At 40.9% G+C, this 20053-nt stretch overlaps 1 protein-coding gene across 2 annotated transcripts in view; it reads left to right on the plus strand.

The window, feature by feature from the left end:
* The first annotated feature begins 6309 nt into the window (after positions 1–6309).
* Positions 6310–20053, plus strand: part of GNAI1 (G protein subunit alpha i1) — a 33859-nt gene continuing 20115 nt past the window's right edge. The window contains exon 1 of one of the 2 annotated variants that reach the window (XM_063155605.1): positions 6310–6664. In XM_063155605.1, the coding sequence (XP_063011675.1) occupies positions 6547–6664 (118 nt within the window). In that variant the 5' untranslated portion in view covers positions 6310–6546. The remainder of the gene's footprint in view (positions 6665–20053) is intronic. The other variant, XM_063155604.1, reaches the window with a different exon arrangement.

Genomic DNA, 20053 nt, shown 5'->3' on the forward strand with positions numbered 1-20053 from the left:
TACTAAAGACATTATGTTCTGAAATTTTAATTCTGGATTTTTTGCTGGACTTTTAGCACTCTGGAAACAAATGTCTATCAGTGTGTGTGTGTGTGTGTGTCTTTCTCTTATAGATTAATACAATCTTCATTAATAAAATGTTCATTTTTTCAATGAGTTTTTCCTTTGTTTATTTATCCTATGAAATCTGTACCATGATTAGTTTATTTTCAGGTCAGGGGTAGAAGAGACAGTAGGTTATGTAGCTTCTTCTGCTGTAACTACTCAGAATTAAATCTAACATGACACTATTTCAAAAACATGCCAACTGCACAAAAAGAAATCTCCTTTGCTGAGCATTTACCCCTGGTTCTATTATACTCTAGGAGAGAACCTAACTACAGTGCTTTGAACAATGAAATCATCAACTTAGATATTTGCACAATTCATTAGGAACCTGGTCTCTTGGAAAGATTAACATAAAACGAATGAAGTGTCAAATTCCCCTCTTCCCCATTCTCAGCCTCCTCCTAGCAAAACACACGCAGTTCACCTCCAAGGACCTCTGCATTACACAGTGTGCATACACAAAGCTGATTTTCTTCCCACATCATCGTAATTACACTGCCTTCATTAAAATTAACAGAATTCTCACTGTTTATTTCAAGGCAACAGTGAGCACTAGGGTGTGCACAGCACTCGCTGGCATACACAGCACATATCTCCTCTCTCTGCCAGCAGCACCTCCTGCACTCAATATACACCTTGGAATCTTCCAAGGTGCTGACAATAATTATTTGCATCCATACTAACAAGCACACTTTAGATGTTAGCGTGCTACTGAGCTACAGCTTAATCAATTCAGTGTTGCTCATCTGCAGTGTCGGGAAATTTTAAAGCCAAACTTGTTTTGCGGTTCCAAGAAAAATTTCATATTGAATTAAGCGTATAAAATCTCTTAGTCAGAAAGGCCCTTCACAGAGGTGTTGCATGAGCTCTGCCCTGTCATTAGTGACATTGCTGAACAGGGACATTATCCTAGCTAATTAATATCTAAAGTATCCACTATCCATTAATTAATCACAGTAACGTGAGAGAAGAATCAGCGTTGTGTATGCATAGAGTGTAATCCAGAGGTTCTTGAAGGTACAAGCACTTTGCCAGAAGACTCAGCAATGGGGCACAGGGGTCTTTGACATTTAATTCACGTGGAGGGTTTGTATTTGCTGTTTAATTATTTTCTCATCTGTTTAAGTTTCAAATGGTGTAATAGAGCTGTTGTTTCAGATTCAGAAAGCCAGCTGTGTCCTGGGTATCATCTGGAGCACCGTGGGGAGCAGGACAGGAGGGGATTCTGACCTGAGAATCTGCATCCAGGTCTGGGGTCCCCAGCACAGGGAGACCAAGGGACCTGTTGGATCAATTTCAGAGGGATACCAAGTTGATTGGATAGATGGAGCACTGCTTCTGAGGAAAGGCTGAGAGAAGGTGGACTACAAGCACTTTGCCAGAAGACTCTGCAATGGGGCACAGGGGTCTTTGACATTTAATTCACATGGAGGATTTGTATTTGCTGTTTAATTATTTTCTCATCTGTTTAAGTTTCAAATGGTGTAATAGAGCTGTTGTTTTAGATTCTGAAAGCCAGCTGTGTCCTGGCAGCATCTGGACCATAGGCAGCAGGTCAGGAGGGGATTCTGCCCCATGGTGAGCACTGCATCCAGGTCTGGGCTCCCCTGCACAATTTCAGAGGGATACCAAGTTGATTGGATAGATGGAGCACTGCTCCTACGAGGAAAGGTTGAGAACTGGGTTTGTTAAGCCTGGAAAAGAAAAGGCTTTGGGGTGAGCTCATTGTGGACTCAGTACCTGAAGGGAGCCTGCAAGGAAGACAGAGAGGGACTTTCCTCAAGAGCATGCAGTGACAGGACAAGGGTGAATGGATTCCAGCTGACAGACAGTAGGTTTAGATTAGATGTCAGGAAGAAATTCTTTACTGTGAGGGTGGTGAGGCACAGGAACAACATGCCCAGGGAAGCTGTGGATGCCCATCCCTGGAAGCGTTCAGGGTCAGGCTGGATGGGGCTTTGAGCAGCCTGGCCTAGTGGAAGATGTCCCTGCCCATGGCAGAAGGGTTGGAATGAGCACTATGGAAGAAGATACCTTGAATCACACTTTGGGAACATTTTATTTTCTCAGCACAAAAAGAAATTAAATAACTTAAGTAAAAAATATTGTAGTTCAGGTATTGAGATATAATTATGCATATAGTTGCATGCTTTATTCAGAAAGCATTTTACCTTGCTCTATTTATTTTTTCAAAGAAAGAAATTCAAATTCTTGCCCACTTTCCTCTATTTCTTTTGTAACAGCTGTATTCAATTTCTCATATGTTTTTGTGTACTGTGTCTGGTTAAAGACAAGAGCAAAGGATGATTAAATCAGATAATTTAAATTAAAATCTGAAAAACAGCAAAATAGAAGGCTGAAGGCTGATCATTATCCCCATAAAACACTGTGCATTCCATACCAAACACAAGAAATTTATCTATTAAGCCCATGCAGCAAGCAGCTAAAGATAATCTTACAGAAAAATGAGCCCAGGAGCTGGTGATGCAGACTCAAAAGGAGGTCATATCAAACAACAGCTATTTGTTGTTAAACCAAGCAAAACAACAAAATCTCTTGAAATAATCGCCTCTCAGGAATGAGGCCATGAAACACACAGCTCCTGAGCAATCTCCCAACTTGTTAGAAGAAAGAAAAAGCTGTACAGTTCTAACTGCAGGGATGAAATACACAGTCTCACATAACCATACTGCTGTGAGGCAATGCTGATCCATCAGTTAGAGCTCACACATTCCCTGTGTTTTGGAATAACACATAGGGACCATTGGTGTACTGTCCAAATACAGGCTGCATTTATCCACTTAACTATAGTTTCTCTCACTATGGAGTAGATTATTTTATCTAAGAAGAAAATACTTTCAGACATCAGGTTCAGATCTGTGGTAGCTCCAGGTAGTGACTCAGGCCTACACTGCTCCACAACACCATCTAAGACATTATTTATTACAAAGCACTGCACTGACAACCTTTGTTCTGAATATTGGGAGTTTCCTGGCCACAACAGAGTTAGCACAATCACTCCTCAGCCCTCTTGGGCACTGTAAAAAGAGTTTCTGTCATTCCATGATCCTGAGAGCTGCTATGCGTGTGAAGTAACACTAGAATACAATAATTTATCCCCTGCACCATCATTGCATAAGTAGAACTAAACAACTGACATTGCTGAACACTGTTGAAAAGATCTCTTATAGTTTCAAAGAAGACTGCACAAGGAAATAATATTAGTGAACCTGTGCCATGTAGTACTTCCACTTCTGAAAAATTAAAAATTGATACCAACTGGCTTCAAATTTTTAAAGGAATGCACATTAGAATGCTCAGGAGTTGCCCTGGTTTTTGTAATATTGTCCATGTACAACCAGGCACAATTTATCCACAGGGTTGTAATAGGAAAAGGTAGTAGAAAAGTCCTAATTATGAAATAAAGTGGGCTTGGGTTAAATAGAACTAAGAAGTCAATCTTTAAGACTAAGCTATATGTGCAAAAGAGGAGATACTATCCAGTTCTGTTTTCCAGATACAGGGTGATAAAAAGAAAAGGAACTTGGGTCTGTTTCATGCTTTTTGCCAATGAATGTAGTGACAGTGTTAAAGGGAAAAAAGGGCAGAGAGAACACCCTCACAAATACTCTAGGCCAAAAGCATAGAAATGTATGCTCTATGCACATGATTAAATGAAACAAAATCCATGCAAAGTTGAGGTGTCCTACTTGTAATATCTCCATTTCTGTAACATCTGCCACTCTTATTATCACATTATTTCCACCTACCATAATCTCTGTTTGCAACTTTCTTATCCCTTAATCTGTACTTTCACTTACAAATACCCTAACCACGTGTTGTTTATCTCAGAAATCATTCTTTAGCCTTGATTTCCAAATCAGAAAAGTATCCCTAAGCTTATTAATTTTCATCTCCAGTGACTCTGTTCTTTCCTGAGCAGCAGTTGACATTGCTCCCTCTACCACAGGAGAGGCCAGGAACCCTAAAACAAGACTAGGCTTCCATATGTGAGATGAGCTATTTTGTAAAAGTTTTTATCCCACACAGTACCAGGGTGGAAGCCTGTCATAGAAAACACAAAATAAACTAAGCACCTGAACAACTCAGGAGGGCAGAGAAGCAACAAACTCCTCTCAGGTGCCCTGGCATTCTCCATAGCAGCAGGACAATGAAGATGGCCAAATAAAATGTCAGAGGTCTTACAAAGTCTTGAGAACCAATGTACTTTGGGGTTTCTTTAAGAAAGAATTCTGTACCATCCTTTGCTAGGGCTGAGAGCATGCCTACCAATCAGAAGATGTGAAAAATATCCAAGTTATAGTTGATCCCTGCAAAGAAGAAAAACCAACACATCCAATCAAAGTAAAACATTTGATACACTTTTCCATTGAGTATTACAGGAAAAACATCTTTTTAATTTGACAAGTATAGTAATAGCTGAGTCTGACCTAAAGTCTTTGCACTCTAATGCTAAAACACCTTCTGTGCTGTAAAGTGCTGCTCTTTTTGAGCACATTCTGGGGGCAGAAGTTCTTGAGATTCTATAGAAACAAAAAAATCCTAAGGACTCACTAGAAAGATGAATTTTAATTTAACAGATTTGCCTTGTAGGCTTTTGCGCCTTACGTTTTGACTGAAGTTTTTCCTGAGATTCACAAAGTTTTATCAGTTGTGCACAGTTCTATCCACAAATTTCAGTGCAATCAGTGCTTCACCCTATCAGCGCTGACCATATGGGGTTGTGGGTCCCAGTCACACTGCAGCTCAGCTGGATTATCCCGAGGTCCCTCCAACCCCATTTGTTCTGTGATCCTATTATCGGGTAACGGGATCTCTCTTTTGCAATCCAAGTGCAACATGTGCATGCTGGGGAAAGACTTGTAAACATTGCATAGTTTCCTTAGGGCTTTTATAATAAACTGCAAAACAAGTCACAAAACAGCCTCTGACAGCTCACAGATGTGCAGACAGCCCCATGCCAGGGCTCTGAGATAGGGCAGGGAAAGAGTGGGTCAGGTCGGAGGGGACCATAGTGGGGCATCTGTGCCAACCTCCCTGCTCCAGCAGGGCCATCCCAGAGCACATGGCCCGGGATTGCATCCAAATTATTGGAGTATCTCCAGCGGGAAAGGCTCCACAGCCCCCCTGGGCAACCTGTCCCAGTGCTCGGCCACTGCACAGTGAAGCTCTCTCACACGTTTAGCTGGAACTATGTGTGCACCAATTTCCCTGTTAGCTCTCGTCCTACTGCTTGGTGCCACCGGGAACAGCCCTGCTCCAGGGTCCTGGCACCTCCTCCCCCATTTAAACACTTATATACACGGATGAAGGGAAGTCCATCAGAAAAGAGAGCGGGATGAGCAGCTCTGAGTCGTGAGGTGGGAAGGTTCTTTTGGCTTTGGGTTCGTGAGGTAAAGTACAGTTGACAGATCAGCCCAGGTAAGAGTCAGCCCTACTACTGCCCCTCCTGAGGGCCGACCGCCAGCCCCCAGCGGCGGCGGGGCTGCACGCCGAGAGGCTTCCCCGGGTTCCCGCAGCGGAAACAGCGGGACAGGGGGACAGGGCGGGACAGGGGGACAGGGCGGGACAGGGGGACGAGGAGCTCTGCTCCGGCACCCCCCCCCGGAGTACCCCACTGGCACAGCCCAGCCCGGCCCGGCGCTCCCCCGCCCCGCCGAGCAATGGAACCTCCCGCGCGCGAGCAGTTTAAATGCGAGCCCCTCCCAGGGAAATGCCTGGGGCTCCCGCGCGGGGGCGTCACGGGCCGCGCCGCTTCCAGCCCCGTTCCGCTCCCGCTGTGCTTCCACTTGTAGCCCCGTTCGCGTTCCGCTCCCACTGTGCTTCCACTTCCAGCCCCGTTCCTGTTCCGCTCCCGCTGTGTCCCCGCTCCCAGCCCCGTTCCGCTCCCGCTGCGCTCTCCCCCATCCCGCCCCCCGCCCCAAAACGCCTGGGCATCGCCGTGCGCACGCGCGGCCGCGCCCGCCGCTCTTCCCGCCGTGCACGCGCGCCCCTCCTCTCTCTCTCTCTCTCTCTCGCTCCCCTCCCGGCGTGGGCGGTGCGCGCGCGGTCGCGCGCCTCCGGCGGGGCGGGGGCGGTGCCGCGCGCGCAGCAGCCTCAGGGCCGGCGGCGGGAGCGGCGGCCCCGGTGCGAGGCCTCGGTCCGCCCGTCCGCAGCCCCGCTCTCCCCGCTCCGCGCTGCCCCGGCCGAGCCTCCCCACGCCCCTCCAGGCTCGCTGCCTCCCCTCTTGGCCGTGAGCCGAGCCCGGCGCGCCGTACCCGCGACGCCGCTGCGCCCCAGGTGAGGGAGCGGGGGAAGGAAGGAGAGAGCGAGCGGGGAGCACTCGCTCCCTCTCCCTCCTCAGCGCCTCCCCGCCGCCGAGCCCCGCCGCTCCCCGCTTCACTTTCTCGCGGCGGAGCCAAACAGCCCCTCGCCAAGATGGGCTGCACGCTGAGCGCCGAGGACAAGGCGGCGGTGGAGAGGAGCAAGATGATCGACAGGAACCTGCGGGAGGACGGCGAGAAGGCGGCCAGGGAAGTGAAGCTGCTCCTCTTAGGTAAGGGATGCCGTGAGGGGAGGCTCCTCTTGAGGCAGCCGCTCCCCGAAGCTCCCTCGCCCACCGAGGGTGGTGAGAGTTTTACAGGAGCCCTCCGGGCTGGGCGGGGGGCGGTGCTGCCCTCGGGGCCCCTCGGAAGTTGTGGGGTCGCGGAGGCGCTGCAGCCGCTCGGAGCAGGTGGGCGCCTCGGCCGCCCGGAGGGAGCATCGGAGGCAGCGCCCCGGGAAGCGGCACGGCGTGGGCTGTCCGGGCCCTGGCTCCCATCGCAAAGGGATAACGCCTGGAACTTTTGACCTGGATTCTCTGTTCCCCTTTTGAAAGGAAGGAAACGTTACCTTGGGGGGATATTTACTCTTAATATTTCTTGTAGACCCGAGCGACTCCTAAACTGTTGCTGCGAGAGTAAAGTATAGAAAAGTGTCAAAAGAACAAAAGGCAGAGCACCATTTAGCTTTTGAGTGGTTTTTTGGTGTTTTTTTTTTTTTTTTTATTTTGTGGAACTTGCTTGTGTTTCTGGGATCTTGCGGCGGGAAGTACCACCTTGATGGGCTTACTACATGGGTAACATAATGACTTATAGCGTGCCATGGTGTATTCTTCAGTTTTGCCCACAAGTACTTAAAGCTTACCTTTTTGTGTGCTTTAAGATGTACTTTGTGTGTGAAGATAAGGTTAATTTCAGAATTGCAAGAAAAAAGGAAGTACATTTGAGTACATAGAGTGCATTTGTTCAGGACTAAAACTACTGTAGGCTGGGGACAGTTGAATACTGCAAGATTTGCATTGAATTAATGTTGTGGGAAGTTTGGCAGTATATTCTGTGTAGCTACACCAGACTGGGTCTAATAGCGAGTTAAAATAGCTGCTGAGTTGCCGCTCCCCTCTCAGGGGTGATGTTTCAGGCAAAGTTTTTAAATGATGCCCAATATCTCACTCCCCTCGACATTGATTCTGCTCTCCTGTAGAGCTCTATTCACTACAAACGTAGTAGACCACTTAAATAACTTTCTGTTGCTAAATTCTAAGATGGCTCCAGAAAAGGACAAAAGACAGAGCAAATTATATTGTAGATGAAGAAATGAAACAAACCTAGAATGGGAAGAACAAAGATCCTAAAATGATTTTCTAGGTTTAAAATTTAACTTGTGAAATAAGCCAGAAACACAAGCTGGAATTGTTCAGGAAATGGAAGTGGGAGCCTGTATCTGCCAGGCTTTGGGCTGGTACCGTGCCTAGTCCTGAACACCTTTGGAATCCTCAGCTTGTTGTATGGAAAGGTTTTCCTGTGTGTGATAATAGCAATACTGCAGATGTTCCTGCCTTTTTAAAAAGTGGCAATATAACACTTTGTGTCATCTGGCATTTGAAATGAATTTTCAGGTTTTTTGGTGTTCTCTAGGGAACTTTTAGTGCATGTAGTTTGGTACTTGTTTTCCTATTTTTCATTTTAATTCTTGGGTACAGATGACGTCTGTTTAAAGATGCTTTAAACTTAAGAATGGATTTTGTCACTATTTTAATGCTCTTATGTACTAAGTCCTATGTTATGAGCTTAAATTTTATAAATTCTCTGTTTCTAAGGCTGGAAAGCCTCTCTGCTGGGCTCCCATGAGATCTGAGGACATGGCACAAATGGTCAAATGCATGTGGGTTCCCAGGGTGTTGTGAGCAGCAGCTCTCTTGGGTCAGCATTTCCCTGTCCCCTGCTGAAATGAGGTGTAAGGGCTGGCAGCCTGGCTTCTGCTGGCATGATGGTTTAAACAATGATTACCTAAATGTTCAGTGAACTCTGGATGAGGTTTTTGCATACACCCATGGATGCTCAAATGTATTTCACGTGTTTTGGAGATAAAGCATTTTCCCTTCCTCTTCCTTGCAAGTCTGTCAGGTGTCTTGAATGTGAAGTGAAGGCTTTATCTGGTGGCAAAAATATTTAAAGTTATTTCCACTAGAGTCCCTTTCTTCTCACCACTCACTTTCCCAGTTGCTTGTTCAGCCCACACGTCAGAGTTCATCATCTACTCGGTTGTACTCCTGCGTCTATTTATGGGTTTGTTCTGCTAAAAAGACACTGAAGGAAAAGGAAAAGTAAAAATTGTGGTCTGCTGCCAGAAAAATGCAATGTGCAAGTGGCATCTGAGACACCCTGTATATGTAGAAAAAGGTCATGTGTCTGTACACCTATTATTATTATAATTGACCCATTAAATTGGATTTATTCCAGCATATATAAAAATTTTATTTTTGCTTGGTGTTTAGAGAATCCTGCTGAAGTTTGAGCTAGAATGCTCAGTTGAGGGAAGATGTGTTCATAAAATCAATCGATTTGTAGACTGGAAATTTAATTTATTCCATCATATGCTTTTCTAATTTTTTTTTTCTAAAGCAGGATATTGCAGGGATTTAATTGAGAGAGATGTGGCATTGCTGTACCTGACCCATCACTGTGAACAATATCACTGATGCATGTTAGATATATGTTTTGTTTTCTTGTCTCTAGGAGTAAGCAGATATATTGAATGTGCACAAAATACTATTGAACTGGATTGTCTGCGTTCTTTTGTCCTATCTGTAAATTGATTCATCACTTTATAAAATTTTCAGTGTTGCTATTAGGAATAAAAATGCTGGATTCCAAGCATTATCCATGTATAGTTATTTGAACCTTGTAATTCTGTGCACTTCAATGTGCTATCCCAACAGCAGGAGAGCCTTTCCTGGAAAATTTCTGAGACCCATCATTCTTAGAAATAAGCTGAACTTGATCTTGTAGTTGGTAAGCCAGATGGAAAATGCTTGTTTATACATGGGATTTGATGATTTTATCTTTTAAAACCATTACATAAACAAGCTTATTTACTTTAATACTATTTTCAATCAATGTGTAACTTAAGTTTCATGAGAACTGAACAAAAAATATAAGTGCAATATAATATATGACCAACACTAAAAGTTCAACATACTAAAGTGTATACTTAACTTTTTGTGAAGCAGTTTATTTGTGACAAATTGACAGTTCCAAAACTTGTGTCCTAATTGAAGTAATATTTTCTTTTTTTCTATTTTATTAACAGATAAACTCATCTACTTAGTGTAAGATTTCTGAAAAGCAGTTTATGTTTTGGCTGGCTTCCAGACAGAGAAAGTAGTAGATCCAAGTTGTTTTTTTTCTTCCATGGTTCCTCATCTTAACTTTTAATATTCAGCAAATAAAAATTGTAGTGATGCTTGCAGAATGAATGTAATTCTTATGTTGGGAGGTGGTGATTCTGAGTGACCAGCCTGTGGGCTGCATTAATGGACATGTGATCCTGGTCAGGTGTGCATCCCCAAGCACATTTCTGTGGAATTAGCTAGAGCACATAAGGCTGAGTTTGTGCCAACTGCAGGAGAACAGGCAGTCCCTCATTTAGCAGAATGCCTTCTGGTGGGAGGTTAAACTCATCAGGTTTTATGAATACATTCAAACTGGCACCGTGACTTTATAGGATTAGCACTTTGTCTTTGGAATTATCACATCCTTCACCAAGCTTAGCAAATTGGTGTTTAGGTTCTTTTATATTGGATGAAACAGGCAATAGATATGTCCTAAACACTCTTTAGGAGCAGCTCCTGGGCTCCAGGAAGGCACAGGCCATGTGTGTGACAGCTGCCATTGTGTGTCTCCTTTCTGCATAATCCCAGCTGTAGATGTGAGTTCAGTGGATACCTTTGTGCTCCTGACTAGCAGAGCCACTCTCTGTTCCTGAACAGATCCTTGTGATTCATACTGCAACGTGTGCATGTCATGTTCTTAAAGATAAGTGACATTTAGCAGGCAGTGCTGCATTTAATCTTTTCCATTGCAGCTTCCTGTTCCTTAAGATGGTAACTAAACAATTCTATTTAATTGTTTTTCTAGTTCTTCACATCTCAGGCATCTTTTTCTGTCTGCTTTTCTTTTGTTCCAGACCAGCATCTTTGTCTGCTCAGCCAAACTGACTCCTGCTGCATACTCATCTTTTCAGCAGCATCATCCTCACAGTGCTTGGCAGTACCTGGCTTCTTCCACATTGCACTGAAAAAATACATTTATGTTGCTTGTACCATTACTTCTTTTGCCTTTCCTCCAGAATATTCTTTGTCTCCACACTTGCAGACAAGGAAGACTTTAGGAGTCTGAACTTAGGAGAGCTCTCAGAAAAGCTTTTTTCTCACAAGTATGGCAGATTTCAGAGTTGTTGACCTTATCTTCATAAATTATGCCAGCCTAGTCTAAAACCTTTCTACCAAACTATTTCCTGTCATGCCTTCAGAGACAGCCATCTACAGATGCTTACGGAGTTCGCCTCTTGTTAAAAGCTGATTTCTGATAAGTAAAAGAAGTGTTTAGTGTTTGGGTTTGGTTGGTTGCTGTTGGTCTTGTCTGTGTCACTGTGAGCACCCCTGCCCCCCATTCCTGCCTGTCTCCTTAGATTTAGCAGGAGTTCTGAACTAGGGGTTCTCTTGCATTTTATTATGGTGCAGTTGGACTGTGCCAATCAGGATGTTGCTTGTGTGGAGTGAGTTGATTGTCCCAGTGTAAGAATCCCCCTTGCCTTTGTGAGAGGAGACTCAGGGCTGTGCAGTAAGCATACTCATACTTGAGTTATGGTTGTGTTTGTACTGCTGCAGTGTGAGTTCTTTTGTGCTTGTCTCAGTCTATTTGAATGTTGGTGTAAAAGTTCACATCATCATCATATTGGTCTTTAATGTGTGCAAAGACTTCAGTATAAATTATCTTTAGTGGTATCTGGTCTTCTGTTGCATTATTATATTTCCTCTTTTTGGAAGTTACTTTATAAAAAGTCACTATGATAATATCATGATGTGAGTTCTTTAGCATTCTTAAGACAAAATTTACTTTAGTGCCTATTGTTTTAGAGAGTTAAAGAGAAACTGTCCATTATGTGCTTTGTTATGAGTGACTTTGCTTTTATAAAATTTTGATTTTAAAAGTCTAGTCATGTATACATAACATTAGTTGTATTATAGCAAGTATTAAGGATTTTAAAAATATTTTAAGAGTTAGAAAACATTTTAAGCTTGAGAAATGATTTTTTTTTTAACTTTTCATTCAAAAACAGGATAAAGCTGCTGCTGTGTTCCTTCTGAATTAGAGGCTCTAGTAAGGTACTTTTGGTAAGCTGTCGACTCCCAGCAGCAGTGGTACCTCAAGATCACTCATAAATTTTGTAAGAAACTATGATGTAATTAGTGTCTTCTTACTTTTTCTCTGCAGCACAGTTTATTGTATCATCATTGTTTTATATGACAGTTTATCCTGTCCTATCTATTATATTACCAAAGTTGTTGTGGATTTCAGCTAGCTTCTTTTTGTGAAGTTAATTTTAACTCCCATCAGAACCAGACTTTGCAGCGCAGCTCCCTGCGTGGTTGTGTTGGCACAACTTGAACTTGGGGCTCTGTGCTATAGTTAGGCTGTAGTGATTTAAATACTCATATTGCCAAAGTGGGTTCTTTTGCTGCCACATTTAACTTTCAGTTGTTTTGGTCCTCTGAGAAGGAATAATTGAGTAGCCAGCATATAAATCTGGCTAAATAATTTGAAACCAAGCCACGAGTCTGGCTCAGAGGGCATAAAATTCTGAAGTCACTTTTGCTGTCTAGCAGTGTTTCCTGTAACATGCTATCTGGCAAATGTGGTACAGCAAAACTGGGTGTAGAAAATAGATATTTAAGATGTTCTGTTAAGTCTGAGGGTGGGTTTTGTTTTTGTTTTTTTTTTTTTTTTGCCATGGAAACACTGAAATAAAGATATTAACTGATTTGATAATTAGCTGTTAAAAGTTTGTGGTTTTTTTCCCAAGACATGTGTAGGAGAACCTGTATTAATAAAAACTTCCAATTCTGAATCTTAGTCATTGTTCAGCTTTTACCTAAGTTTGCTGTTCTGTTCATTCCTCTTGTTTGCTCAGTGCCCTACTGTTACCTCAGGCTTTGTGTAAATTACATAATTATTCTGTAAATGGAACTTGGTTGGCTTTACCTGAGAGATTCTGTATCCACAAAGTATTGAAGTTGGTAAGGGATATAGAGTAGCTGGAAAAATCAGAACTTTGGATTTTTCTTACTCAAAACTTTTCTCTCTTAGAAGTTCAGTTTCTTTTAGTGGCTTAACTTAGTGACATTTCTGAGTGGAAGCATAACTGAGATTTTGAAATTAGACTGTTAGGACAAAAATAAACTGCTTGTGCTAGGACTTCTGTGTACCAGGACTGTAGGCTTCTGCAAGAAGAGATTTGAACTCTTTTTTTGTTAATGCTAGATATTTTGTTCTCCTTGAGCATTAAGTAGGAACAGACAGGACAAAATAAGATTTCTTAGCAAGGATGGGAAGTAAAGGAGTGATTTTGTAGACTAATTACCCATATTTGTGACTGTTTATAATCCTTATACAGGACAGGTGTATACAAGAAGTATTAGATTTGGGGATTTGCAAGAAGCTTCCCATCATCATGGTTTTGCCCTTAGAGTTTGCAAAGCTGTGGAGCCAGCTTCAAAGTCTCTGGAGTTAAAAACTTACACTCTTAAAAACTCTGGAGCTTTAAACTTATAGGCCTGGCTATCACCTCGAGTCACAGATACCTGTCTGCACCAATCCTTGGTTTGAAAGTGTGTTACCTGTTGAGGTTAGATTTTGACTTTGTTTCATTTTGGTTCAATTCCTTTGAAACATATTTCTGTTATTTTTTAAGTTACTTTTGGTATAGTTCTTCCAGGATCTCAGCTGATGGGGCTAATTGCCATAAAGCCGTTAAGAACCAATTCTTTTAATAAGAGATTTGTTAAATAAGGAATAAGCAAGTAAATTCTTGTTAAATATGTGATGAATAAGTAAATTGGTTTTCTGGCTTTGGTAATTTAAGAGTCACTGATGCTTTAAATAAGACCACCTCTGGTATGGTTTGTTACAACTTGATAATCAAGTTGCTGTGTTGACTGATAGGTGTATGCTTACATGGGCACTTGGTGTTTATATTTGCCAATACATGTAAACTTCAATATTCTATGTCCCTATAAAATTGGTACTGAAATTAGAAAATTCTTTTTGTGAAGCAACTTCTTTAAAGGAGTCAACACATTCATATATACTGTGCTTCAACTTCTGAGATAGACCGGACCTCATGACTTTTTCAAATGTTCTGGTTAGAAATGTAATGTTGCCTTTGTAGCGAGTAATGCACTTAGCAAAGGTACCAAATTAAATATTTAGTGAAATTTAACAATATCTGGGCAACCAGAATGGATGGGAGGGCTTTACAATCATTGCTGTAAGCAGATTGTTTTTATAGAAGTAATCAATGTACTGTAATGAAAATTCCTGTTGAAACTGTGAAGTGGGTTTATAATTAATAGTCTAGAATTTAATATGACCTATTTCTTGACTTGAAAGTACTGGTGCAATCAAATGGCTACTTGTAATCCTATCTTCCTTTTGCAAAGTTGATAAAATATGTTTTTGCATATGACTTGGGGTTTTTTACTTGTCAAAGCCGTTGTAGTTGTTTGAATCATGCTGCAAGTTTTTTATTGGTCACTGTTGTAAGGACATTCTGAATCTCTGGGGGTTTTCAATAGTTTCCAACAAAACTAAAGAGGTTCTTGCCTGCTTTCTAAATCTGTGTTGGAATGCTGGAAGTAAGCAGTGGATGTTGTCTTACACGCAGCAGAGCTATTCTAGAAGCTCTGTCTTGCTAAAAAGGAAAGTGCTTTTGCAGCATCTGGCTGAGTAGCTTTGCCCTGTCCCTGTCACTTTTAAATGTTTAATTCAGGGTTTTTTTGCTGGTTGAGTGGTCAGACTGGCTGTCCTGATTAGACTTAGTTTGCTGCTGGAGTGGTCAATTCAACTGGTATTTCATAATGGTCTGATGAGGACCTGACTAAAAGCATAATGAGGAGCAGAGATGCGTGCTGGAAATGCAGAGCAGCAGGTGGAGGGGAAAATGGATGCAGAATAGGATGCTTGCAATTTCTGTATTTCTATGTCACAGTTCACTGTAGAATTGGATTAGGAATAATGTGAAATTTGCAGGACCTGCAAGGTCCACTTGGTAGACACATTAAAGTCTATTCAAAACCCACTTTTTAAAGATTTCTTTGCTACAATAGGAGACAGAGGCAGCCCACGTTAAGGAATGTGCTGATTGCCCGTTAGAGGTAGGAGTTTCTTTTTGTTCCAAATACAGGGAGCATCAGATCTGTGCTTCTTCATGCTCTTCTCTTTTGTAGGTTGTAGGCTTGACTAGGAAGAATCCTCTTCTACCTAGCACTTGGTGAGTGCAAGATGCTTGTGGGCAAGAGGTGCAACTGCCAGCCCAGTGTCAAACAGCAGAGAAGAGAATGGAGGCAACAGTGAAGTTGTAATATTAAAATAGAACACAGTGTGAATGCAGTATTGGAATGCAATTTTAAAACTTTCTATTACTGCAGTTATGGGTCTTGCAATAAACAAATTGGGAGTAAACCAGACAATTGTTTTGAGTATTTATAGGTTTTATTTAAAGAAATGTTATTTTGAATCCTGTTGATTTCATGTCTGCTAGTAATGGTTTATACAGTGCTGGACTGAAAATAAGTTGAGAAGTCTAATTGAAGTGCTGACTGTATTCTTGATGCATTAAATATGTCTTGAAGCATTTTGAAAGTGGATTTCTCAGCTGTGTGCAGATCCTTAATGAGTCTGGTAAACTCTTGGCAAAGGTGTTCTATTCTTTCTAAAGCATATAAATGCTTAAGCATAAGGCTCTTAAATCATTGACATGGATACCTTCTAATATGCTTTAGGGCTGCAGTGGTAGCTAGCAAAAGCTGTCATCTAATTCCTGGATGAGGCTCTATTTATATTATTTTCTCTATCTGCTGTTCTGGAAAGAGCAGCAGATAGAGAAAATAATATAAATAGAGCCTCATCTGGCTCTATCTATCTCATTTGGGGTTAGGTTAGATCAGCCTTTGATTACGTTCTTGTTTGAAGCCCAGCACCTGTTTATGTAGGTGTCTGCCTTACTCCTTGCTTCTGGATTATTGGGTGTCTTGGAGGGGGTTGAAATTTTTATATACTTCAAAGCTGTCTCAGTTTAATGTGAGACTGGTTAAATACTAATTCTGTTTCAACAACAACAAAACCTAAAAAAAGCTGTATTTTTTAAGTACTGTTCGCCCTACTTCAGGGCAGTTTTATGTGTAAAATGCATGTGCATGTAACAAAAAATAAGGTGGACTATGCTCATGAATTTTCTTTCTTGCTTCAAATATAAATAGGAGTTATGAAAATGTTTGTATTTGAAAGAAATTGTCCACTGATATCTAGGAACTTTTTACATTTGAATCTCTGTCACTTTCAGTCCATCTGAGTTCTGGTGGAGTTGGTGACATTGAAGTGCATTTAGGTCAATTATCAATATTCTTATTCTCCTTATTTTTGTAGATCTTAGTCCTTGAGCTACAGGATGAAAAACTCTTTTAAGTTAGGTGTGGATGAATATTGAAAATTTACATGAACTGAAGTTTATTGCTTTGTTTCTACAAGAATGGGAGAGCTTTTAGTGTAATTGCATTTTCCCTGATATGAACTTTGACAGTACCCATTTATCACTTTTGCAACGAATGCCTTGGTGTTATGTAACAAGTAGAGCTTTGAATAAAATCAGTTGATATTTACATGAGAGATATTTTTCCTGTTTTGCCAGAAATGCACACTCAGTTTTCTGATTGTCCCAGCTCTGCAGTTACATAGTTATATGTGGTAGCTGGGACAGTAGGTTCTGTCAAAATTGTAGATAGAACAACAGTAGTTTTGTTCTGAATTGGAAATGGGGCTTGCAATGAAAATACATTGTTATTTCAAGTTGTTTTGTTGTATCTTTCTGCCAGAACAACCTCCATAAAGTGTGCCTTTGTTGCAGAGGAGAATTTTTTATAAAGCACTTTTGGTTGTGATTAATGATAGCCTGCTTAGTAAGTTTGCCCTGGTACCTCTGAACGTGCCTGTCTTTGCACGCTGTATTTATAGCATGGAGCATTGTACAAGGCCATGAAGGCCAAGCACACTGTGGAGAGCAATGTCAAGGCACTGTGGTTTTCTGGGAGGTTTATTAGATATACTTTTGAAAGACTGGATGAGGCATGCTGTACTCTGTTGACAGAAATTGATGGTAACTCTCTTGGTAGACATTATAAGAGTAAAGGACTTTCTTTGTTTTGGAGCAGTCAGCATTGATCTCCTAGATTGGGCTCACATACAACAACCACTGAAACTCGTGTTCAAGAAGATCTTTAATCAAATTCTTTCATACCATGATTTTAAATTAGGTAGTAATTGTTTCTGAGCATACTACTTTGTATGGGAGAAGAAAGCCACTTGATTTTTTTGAAGAAGCAAATTTAAATCTTACTTCAGTTTTGTAGAGCAGATAGTTATTTGCTATATTGAAGTTCCATTCAAAATCCTAACAAGTTTTTGGGCTTTGAATTTTGGAGAGAGATTTCCAAGTATTTTAGATGACATTAGTGTGGATGCTGGCCTCTGATACATTTAAATAGCCAACTGCTAATCTTATCAAGCTGCTGTCAGTACTGGCATCTTAGATAAACCTGAAGCCATGCATGTTTAGCTGCTGGTGATGTGCTATGTAGTTGTCAGGCAGCAAGCATGATTACCAAGTGGTTTGCATCTCCAAAGGTGCATTAGCACCTGTATTTAATTTCTGGCACAAGTGAGAGGTTTATTTCCAAGCCTTTGACTCTCAGCTTGTCGTGGTCCTGCTGGGTTTGGCACTTCACATGAAGGAAGCTGTGCTTCTGTCTTAATTGAACCAAAAAGTGCAATGGCGCTGTCCCTGTCTAAGGCAGTGATACTGGTGGTTAAGAGATCTCCTGTAGGTTCTGAACAGATACACCTTTCTAAAGTAGCTTCAATTCCAAGGTACCACATTTCCTTTTGAATGTTGCACAAAACTTCTGAAATTTCACACTTGGCATTGTATTGGTGCTCTCCTTTATAGTGAGATGACTCTCTGTACAGGTATAAGTGATGCACATAATGATAAATATATCATTATATATATTCCTACTATGTAGCAGTAGCAGGCGCTAGTAATTTAAAACACCTGAGAAACACAGAAATGTGTTTGAAGAGCTGGGTAGAATTTGTATTCAAAAGCTGCCTGCATTTAATTTTGTATGGTACATAAAATTGCACATAATTTCTGCTAGATGTCTGCTTATCGCATGATTGAATTCTAAGCAAAAAGAACACTTCATAACACTTTGTCATAAAAAGATATGAAGCACTAATTGAAGATTGCAAGTAGCTCAAAACTCAATTCATACTTCTAAAGATGTGAATAGAAGTTACCTTAAGGTTTGCAAAATGGAGTCTGTGCCCTCCTTGTTTCACCATAAGATTTATTTTTAGAATTCATTGGGTTCCAGAGGTTATATTAAATGTAAACTCATATTTTCTCCTTGTTGTTTCAATACTAAACTAATTAACACTGTCTTTATCACTTGCCTAAGTGTTTGTTCTAGTAACAGACTAAATATCAATTTAAGAAACTCAGAGCAATCTAGTATTAGATACCTAGACCTGAATAAACATACAGGATGCTACCACGAGTTTATACTTGATTGCTTCTTGAGATGACATTTTATCTTAGCAGTTTTCTTAAATTATGTTTTATGTACAATAAAACATAATTTTTTTTATATTTTTTTATATACAAACATCTTGAAACAATATTGATTTCAAACATCTAATAAGAGCAATACTGAAGACCTAGGAAAGAAATACTTAGTTGTAATTAATTTTTGATTTCTTAGGGAATTTACAAAAGTGACAGTGGCCTATGGGTATAAATGGTATTGCTTCTGTAGGACTAAGCCTGCAGCTGCTGAAACCTTGAGAATTATCTCTGTTCTTTTATCTCTAAAAAGAGATTGGTGCCATAATTTTAGAATCTGTCACTTCTCTGGTTTAAATCAGTGACGTAATCTGTGATTCACACTATTACTACATGGCTAATTTACTGAAGTATTTTCTGCCAGATACTAATCATACAGATTCTTAATTCATTGAAAGATTCCTGGCACATTCAAACTCCAGTAGCTGTGGAAATTCCAAGACTAATGCCACCTTAGAAGTAATGAGTAATATCTCCCTTTGGTTGTATGAAAACAGTTGGGAAGGGGAAAAGGGACATAAACTGCAAGGGCTAGCAGCTGCCCCAGAACAAGAATACCAGATGGTGGTAGATAACTGTTACTGTTGGGAGCCTTCAAAAAGGGGAGTGGACAAAATAAGAAAATGCAGGCAGAGCAGTATGGGTTTTGGAGAATGCTTCATTTGCTGTTCAACCTGTCCAGTGGGTTGTAGCAGAGTTTGCACTGTGGGTTTCTTGTACTAGCCTTGATGTATTTTGAGTACAGTAACACGGATTGGCAGCTTGCATTCTAATTTTAATCTCATGTCTGATGTGTCATGAAGTGATAAATTTAAGAGATTACACTTCCAAGGTACAAAGCCACTTGATTTTTGCAAGAGATTCCTGACCCCATAGCAGAAAGAGTAGAAATCACTGGGTATTTAGTTTGTGCTGTGACCAGTGGCAGCTGAGAAACAGGCACAATTCAGCTTGTGCTTTCTACTGTGAAGTTCAAGTCTGACAGAATTGGATAGGAAAGTTGTGGAGAGAGAGCTTTACAGTACCTGAATCCAAAAATTTACAAGTCCATGTATTTTATTTTAAATTTCATGTGTGTCTTTATGCTTAAGTCAGTCTGGGCTGTGTCCTATTCTACAGGCTGAAAGAAAAGCTGGCAAACATCTGTTGAAGGTTTTAAATGAATTACTCTTGTCCTATTTGAACTCTCTTCTAGTAACATACAAGGCTGTGTACATTTTGTGGGTTCTGTTCCTTAGTCTGACTTATTTGGTGTTATTTCAAAGCCAGCCCAATTTTTCTCTTTAGCTTTTATCTAATGCTTAAGTTATTTTATTTAGTCTGCATTTTTTTTCTATGTTAGTAATACGAGGACTATATTTATTCTATTAGAAATAGTTGTTGGGAGTTGGTTTTGTCCAAAGAGGGATACTGTGAACTTGAAGCTTGCCTTGCTTTTTACTTTGGTATTTGATTGGTTTCTTCAGTGACCAATTAGCAAATGTGTCACAGGTTAGAAATGTTACTGTTAAGATCTCATTCCTTTTGGTACACGGGTGCATAAAGCATTTGTTCCAGATATTAGTAGTTCTGGAACGCTTCCTATGTAGGCAGTGTGTGGGATAATGAGTCATGAGACATTCTAAGTAGTTTAAAGTAACATTTTTGCTTACCTGTTAATTTTAAT

Source organism: Melospiza melodia, chromosome 4 (genome assembly GCF_035770615.1).
Source record: "Melospiza melodia melodia isolate bMelMel2 chromosome 4, bMelMel2.pri, whole genome shotgun sequence".
Classification (NCBI taxonomy): Eukaryota; Metazoa; Chordata; class Aves; order Passeriformes; family Passerellidae; genus Melospiza; species Melospiza melodia.